Raw genomic sequence first — 7089 nt, forward strand, 5'->3', positions numbered from 1 at the left:
TGAACTCACATATGCTCATGAAAAGTCATCCAGCATATTTTCGAAATGATTAGAATGGACATAATAATCTACTTTTATGCATGCACGATGCATTTAACGAGAATCGCTCATACAGGATTTATGGAAATGTTCCGTACTTGTCTATAGCTAATGTGTTTAGCTAAGCAGCATTATACGTAACCAAATTCGATATTAGATATGTACGGCAGCGAATTTTTGACAGGCAGCACAAAGTAGCCCTGAGCTGCGAAAAACTGGCTATACATATAAGTGCAAGTTTTGCATTTTAACCACCGGGTATCTTTGCGAAAGTTTCAGTACAAGAAAAAAGCCCTTCTGTTGGCGTTAACATATCGATAATTGATTCACCTAACAGTGGAATCTGAAATATTTTCTTTTTCAAAAAGTCCTCGGCAAAGTTTTAGACAATATCATTCCTAGAAACTTTGCCGAAGTCACTAGATTATTGAAAGTTGAAACATTTTCCATGAAAAAAATCAAAGAACAGTTTTTACTTTATAATTGTTTTCTTTTTAACTGATTCAAAATGATTTATTATACTTATACATATAAATTTCCTAAATATTATAGTGTTTCGGACAAAAGCAATTTTTTGCAGTCGATTTTGGGGTGCTGGATGCTTCTTTTGCGATTGTAATTATGACCTGAACAGCTGCTACAAATTTGGCCACCGATCATGGTTCAGATATTGGTTTTAAAAACTATATTTTGGATTGGTTTGAATGTAAATGTGTGGTTGGTCCATGGTGTGCTGTCTGATTACAGTACTTGCACGTAAAAGTTTGCCCTGAATGTTTAAGAGTAGTTCAGTGAGTTTTCAGTTTTATAGTCAAATACCAGAATACCAGAGTAAAAGTTTCTTCAAGTATCTGGCGTAAGTATCAGGATTCAACTTCTCTGTACAGGGGAATCTTCACTCCAGCGTTGTTACTTTTAACCATGTTGTTTTCTGTATAATGAACGTTTGGTTTGGGCTAACATGTTGAATGATATCAATGCTGCATTGCGGATATAATGGCACTGAAGATAGGAGACTTCCGTACGCCTAACCTCAATTTTTACCTTCAAACGTCATTTCACTTCACGAAAACTCGGTTGTATAGAACAAAATTTTGGACTACCGTGGCGTTGGGTCGGAGCAAAGCAATACTCATGATTGCAAGGATTATACAATGCTGGTAGCTGTCGTTCACTTGGCTCGATTGGAGGATTAACTCCGGCTGAAGTAGAAAGTAAACTGAATCAAGTTCTGGTGACAATTAGCAAAGTGGCAGCCCGACAGTGATTTCTGCTTTAAAGTAGCTGACCAGTACACGGAAAAAAATTGTCCCGAAAATCGTGAATAAAGTGTCATGAATTCTGGAATAATCACGTTTTTACGTTACGAAAACAGAACCATGAACAAAAATCATGGCTTTTGTAATTATGTTCAATTTCCCTTCAGTAACGCCCGCATAACGCTTTTATTAGTGCAAACATTTGTTTTTGTTTTGTGAACTTCAGTCATGGTTGTCGCCATGTCACTACCAAATCGATTTTCCATACGTGAACTAGTTCACAACTTTATGAACTGTTCGGATGAGTAAAAACCCTTTTTTGGAAGCAGACCGTTCTGTTTAGTGCAGCTCAAAACTAGAATTTTTATTGGATATTTTTATCAATTTTAAGCAAATAAACGATATTAAACTTACATTAATGGTTTTTCTTCTATCTCATCTGCTCTCCGAACAATGATAATCAAAGCCTTCCCTCGGCCTAAATGTTAACAAGTTAGTTTAACACATTGCTTAGAGTTCATTTGTACTTACAATTTATGAATATTTTTAGAGAAAGATGATTTGCTAAATGTAGAATAAGTATTGCTCGTAAGTATTCTGTACCTTTTACAATGACACGATGCCAACCATTTGTCACGGAACTGGAATGCTATATAGCTCTCACTCGTGCAGAGTCGCTCAGTGTCTTAACGGTTCAGTGCAGTGGTGCCAATAATCCCCCCTCCCGTAACTCTGGTCCAAGCTCGGTTCCTTGGCCAGATTTACCACCTAGCTCTAGTACCGCTAGCTTTGTCACCGCGCGACGCAGTATCCTTCTGTTCGTTCTGACCATCGCCTGGCGTACTCTCCCGTCGCGACCTCGAATCAACTGTTCCACAACACCACGAGTCCAGCATCTGCGGCTGCTTCCATCCGTTATATACACTAAATCACCTACAGCAATCGGCTCGGAATCTTCATACCACTTAGTCCGACGGTTGATGGTAGGAATATATTCTTTCACCCATCGCTGCCACAGCACATCTGCCAGTTGTTGTGATCTCTTGTACTGGTCCCTAAGAGCTTCAGCCGGGTTGACGGCTACAGGTTCCAACTTGCGTTCATCGGATGGCAGTCCACGAAGGAAATGATTAGGTGTCAAGGCCTCTTCCTCCGCTGACTCCTGAGGCATGTACGTCAACGGCCGAGAGTTGATCATTTCTTCCGATTCTGCCAAAACAGTCAACAACACTTCGTCGGTTAGTTTTCTTCCATCATCGAATGCCTTCATTGCCTCCTTTGCAGACCTCACCAGCCTTTCCCAGCTACCACCCATGTGAGGGGCCGAAGGTGGGTTGAAGTGCCACTGCGTTCGAGCATCCGTGAAAGCTTCCGCGCAATCGATGTCAATTTGTCTTCCTAGCCTTCCAAACTCTTTACTTACAGCTTGAAAATTTGTCCCATTATCCGAAAAGAATTCAAGGGGGACTCCTCTGCGACACATAAATCTACGTATGGCCATGATGCACGCCTGGCTGGTGAGACCGTGAGCAACCTCCATGTGTATGGCTCTAGTGGTCAAGCACGTCATCAATGCCACCCATCGCTTTTCGTTCCGCCGTCCGACAGTAACGTTGAGTGGCCCAAAATAGTCGATGCCCACGAAACTAAATGGTCGCATTCTCGACGTGAGCCTCTGATCGGGCAAAGGTGCCATTCTGGGAAATGTTGGAGAACATTTGTGGACTCGACACCAGATGCATTTCTTCGATACCTGTAGTACTGCTGCGCGCAATTTCGGGATATAAAAGCGCTGTCGAATCTCGTTCACTACCGTCTCACGATTAGCGTGACCAAATTTCTTGTGGTAGAAAAGTAAAAGCTTCTTAGTGACGTCATGGTCTTTAGGGAGCACAATCGGAAATCTCAGCTCGAACGAAATAAATTCAGCATGTGCAGATCGACTCTCCAACCGGATAACATTATGCTCATCCAACATCGGTGATAGTTTGAATAGAGGACTGCAACGTTCTAAAGCGTACCATCGCTCGGGAGGCAAACCGCGATTCTTGAACAAGATCTTTACTTCGTCGCCAAAGGTCTCTTGTTGAACCATTCTCCATAGGTAATTTTCAGCACTTCGATATTCCTCTCTGGTAAGTGGGGTCACTACTGCTGTCAATGGCTTGTTTATAACCTTCAAGAGCCTCGGTGAGGCAGGCAACGCTGCAATTCGTTGGTGTAATTTTTTCGTGCGACAGTTCGAAATGAACCTAAAAATACAGGCAACCGTTCTAATTAAAACGTTCCAACATGAAAAGCGGGTGGAGTCAATAAGCGTTTGAGTGGAAACTATTTCGTGAAACAAATGAACGGCTCGAAGCTCTTCCTTTGGATTTTGTGTCACAGTTTCTTCAGGAGGCCAATATTGCATCGGACGGTGCAGAAATTCGTGTCCTTTCACATATTCACCGTTTGCATCCAAAGGCTGACCGGGTTTCCATTTCGTTAATACATCAGCGCTGTTCATTTTGCTTGGGAGCCAGCGCCAATCATCGGGGCCTACCTGACTGAGAATTTCACCTATGCTGAACGCCACGAACTGTTTGTATTTCCGGTGGTCTGATTGAATCCACGCCAATACCGTCCGAGAGTCGGTCCATAGGAAGGTTCTAGTGATGGGAAAAGAGTGTCCTGTCTTAATTGACTGGGATAACCTAGCACCAATAACTGCCGCTAGTAGTTCCAATCTAGACAGATGCTGCAACGGCGCTACTTTTGCTTTGGATGCGACTAGTGCACACCTAGGCTTACCATCAATCACGGCTCGAAAATATGCGACACAACCGTAGGCATCAACAAAAACGTGTAGCTGCAAGTTTTCGCGGTCCTGTGGGAGTGCTGAAGAGAAATAGCAACGGGGTATTCTTAATTTATCGACTGCCAGCATTGGCGCAGTCCATCGGTTCCACTTGTCAGCAGAATCGTCGTCAATTTTCTCATCCCAAGAGCACCCGCTCCGCCACAAGTCTTGGATGATCAGCTTTCCGTGAATCGTAAAGGGAGCTAGGAAACCGTGAGGATCAAAGAAGCTCATGACGCAGCTGGATACTTGGCGCTTCGTTGGCCGCTTGCTTCCCGTAATGAACGGTTCAAGATCACTTCGTAGTTTAGTTGAGAACACGAAAACATCCTCCGACGCATCCCATGAAACCCCTAGAACACGCTCAGTAGTGGTAGTTTTGTCGGAACTGAAGTGAACCAGTTTGTCTGTTCTAGGCTCGCCTAGTTCTTCAAGAAAGGCAGCAGAGTTAGAGACCCAACTACGAATGCGGAATCCAGCCTTGGAATGGATCATCCTTACTTCGACTGCCCGTTTGATCGCACTCTCGACAGTATCGGTGCTGTCTAAGTAGTCGTCGACGTAGTGCTTGCCAATAATCGCTTCTACCGCATCCGGAAACTGCTCAATAAACTCTCGCGCATTTTTATTTTTTATGTACTGCGCGGAGCACGGAGATGACGTTGATCCAAAGGTTGCCACGTCCATTACGTAGGTTTGTGGGGGACCGGATGGGTCGTTTCGAAAAAGAAACCGCTGTAACTGCTTATCACTCCGCCTGATCTGAATCTGGTGATACATTTCAGTGATGTCGCCCCCAAAAGCGATTGGCCGCTCACGGAAATGATACAGCACGACGGGCAGGTTAGTGAGTAGATCCGGTCCCTTGAGTAATGCTGAATTGAGCGAGATTCCTTTGACTGCTGCTGCCGCATCCCAAACCAGACGAACCTTGTTTGGTTTCTTCGAGTTGAGTACCACGTTCAATGGAAGGTACCAAACTTTACCTGGTACCGCGTCCTCTGTATCCTGAACCGTTAATTTGTGTGCGTATCCCTTTTCCAAATACTGATTGATTTGCTGGGACACGTTCCTTTGCAATTCAGGATTTTTGGACAGCTTCTTTTCCAGATTTTGCATTCGCTTCACTGCCATGGGGTAGCTGTCCGGTAATTCAGGGTGGTCTTTCTTCCACAAAAGACCGGTTTCGTAACGGTCTCCCACCCAGACGGTAGTTTCCTCTAATATTTTGCGAGCGCGGCGATCATCGACTGATTCCGGAAGCATGGTAACTGATATTCCAGATTCCTCCAGCACGTAGTGGCTCCGAAGTAGTTCATGGAGTTCAAGATCCGCCGCTCGCTGAACATCATGATGACAGGAAAATGTTGTCGAAGACTCGCCACCTTCCTGTGGACCATAAACTGTCCATCCAAGATGAGTACGCACTGCAAGTGGTTCACCTGCATTTCCAATACGTGATTCCAGAGGGGCGTAAACATGTAGATGTTTCAGACCAATCAAAATTTTTGTAGTACCACTACGATAATCGGTCACAGGCAAACCTTTCAAGTGACTATATTTTGCTGCAACATGCGTGTAGTCCAACGTTTGCTTTGGTAGTTTTAGTTGATCAACTGTGTGAACATTTTTCAAAGCGAATTGCTTCATCGAATTTCGCCCCGAGATCGACAGATCAACACGTTTTGAGTCACGTTCCATACGTGTCATTCCGGCAGTCCATTTCACCAGAATTGGCTGTGACTCCCCTTCTAGCTTAGTATGTTCTGCCACTTCCGTTTCCACAAGCGAATAGGATGCGCCCTCATCGAGAAAGGCGATCACGTCCACGAACCGCTTACCGTTGGTCAGCCTGACCGGAACCATTCGAAATAGAACTGGTTGATTTGACTGCAAATCATGGGCGTTGCAATCTGTTGTCACAGGTGTCAAATAGCGCTGATGGTTCGGCGGATGAAGCAATGGATGATGTCGTTCTTGGCAGGTCCCAACGGTACATTTAATCTTGAAACGACATCGCGTCTGACCATGTTCGTTCAGGCAAATGTTGCATAATTTCCACCTGTTTACCTCCCTCATTCGTTGGTCCCAGGAGAGCTTACGAAAATCTTCGCAGTAGCGAATTCGATGATCTGTCCGATTGCAGACTCGACAGAGTTTACGCTTATCCTCCAGCTCTTCTGATTTTCTGTCGTACTGCTTTTGGACAGCCGGACACCAGTCTTCCCCCTCGCCGAAATGTGTGTGCAGGAACCCTTCCGGTTGTCTGTCTCTGCGCGTATGTTCGCGTCTGTCCTTGGCATCCCGGCGGTTTTGCTCCGGCTGCATTTCGGTGAAGAGCGTCACTTCACTGGCCTCCGATACGATCTCTGACAAAAAATCCGCAAATGTTGCCAAAGTCACTATAGCTCGCTGTCGTTTGTAGCGCACCCACTCAAGCTTAGTGCTAGATGGAAGTTTATCCACAAGCTCATGAATCAGCATGGGGTTTACCAGGTGGTCCCGGAGGCCGGCTGCAGTTAGGTGGTCGCTAAGTTGCTGTACAACGACGCCGAACTTGATGAACGTCTGCAATCGGTCGATGCGTGGGGGGTCCGCTCTTTTTGCCTTTGCTACTAGTGTCTGGAGAAGTTGTTCCGGTCGACCATATAGGTTTTTAAGAGTCTCGATGACGGCTGGCACCATTTCCGGTAATAACAATCTGCTTCTCACCGCTTCGAGCGCGGCCCCTTTGATACTGTCCTGCAATCTGCCAAGATTTTCCAAATTTGACCAGTTGCAGGCTTTATTACTGTTGTGCCAACTGCTGAAGAACATTGGCCACTCTTCGGGCCTTCCCGTAAAGAATGGAAGCTTCTGAAATGGCCCTTTTCTGGCCGCTAAGTGTGCTTTCGTTAGTTTTCTCTCTGGTCGCTCCCATCGTTCTCTACATAGCTGCCTTCGCTATCC

General features: G+C 45.2%; 1 protein-coding gene across 1 annotated transcript; it reads right to left on the reverse strand.

Annotated features, from left to right (window-relative positions):
* Positions 1-1992: 1992 nt before the first annotated feature.
* Positions 1993-6825, reverse strand: LOC131679388 (uncharacterized). Its single transcript, XM_058960100.1, has one exon. It carries the CDS (start codon positions 6823-6825, stop codon positions 1993-1995), a length of 4833 nt encoding a protein of 1610 aa, XP_058816083.1.
* Positions 6826-7089: the final 264 nt, after the last annotated feature.

The sequence above is a fragment of the Topomyia yanbarensis genome, chromosome 2, assembly GCF_030247195.1.
Source record: "Topomyia yanbarensis strain Yona2022 chromosome 2, ASM3024719v1, whole genome shotgun sequence".
Lineage (NCBI taxonomy): Eukaryota > Metazoa > Arthropoda > Insecta > Diptera > Culicidae > Topomyia > Topomyia yanbarensis.

Coding starts and splice junctions, on each gene's coding strand:
- LOC131679388 (XM_058960100.1), bottom strand. CDS start 6,825: ATGGTGCCAGCCGTCATCGAGACTCTTAAAAACCTATATGGTCGACCG.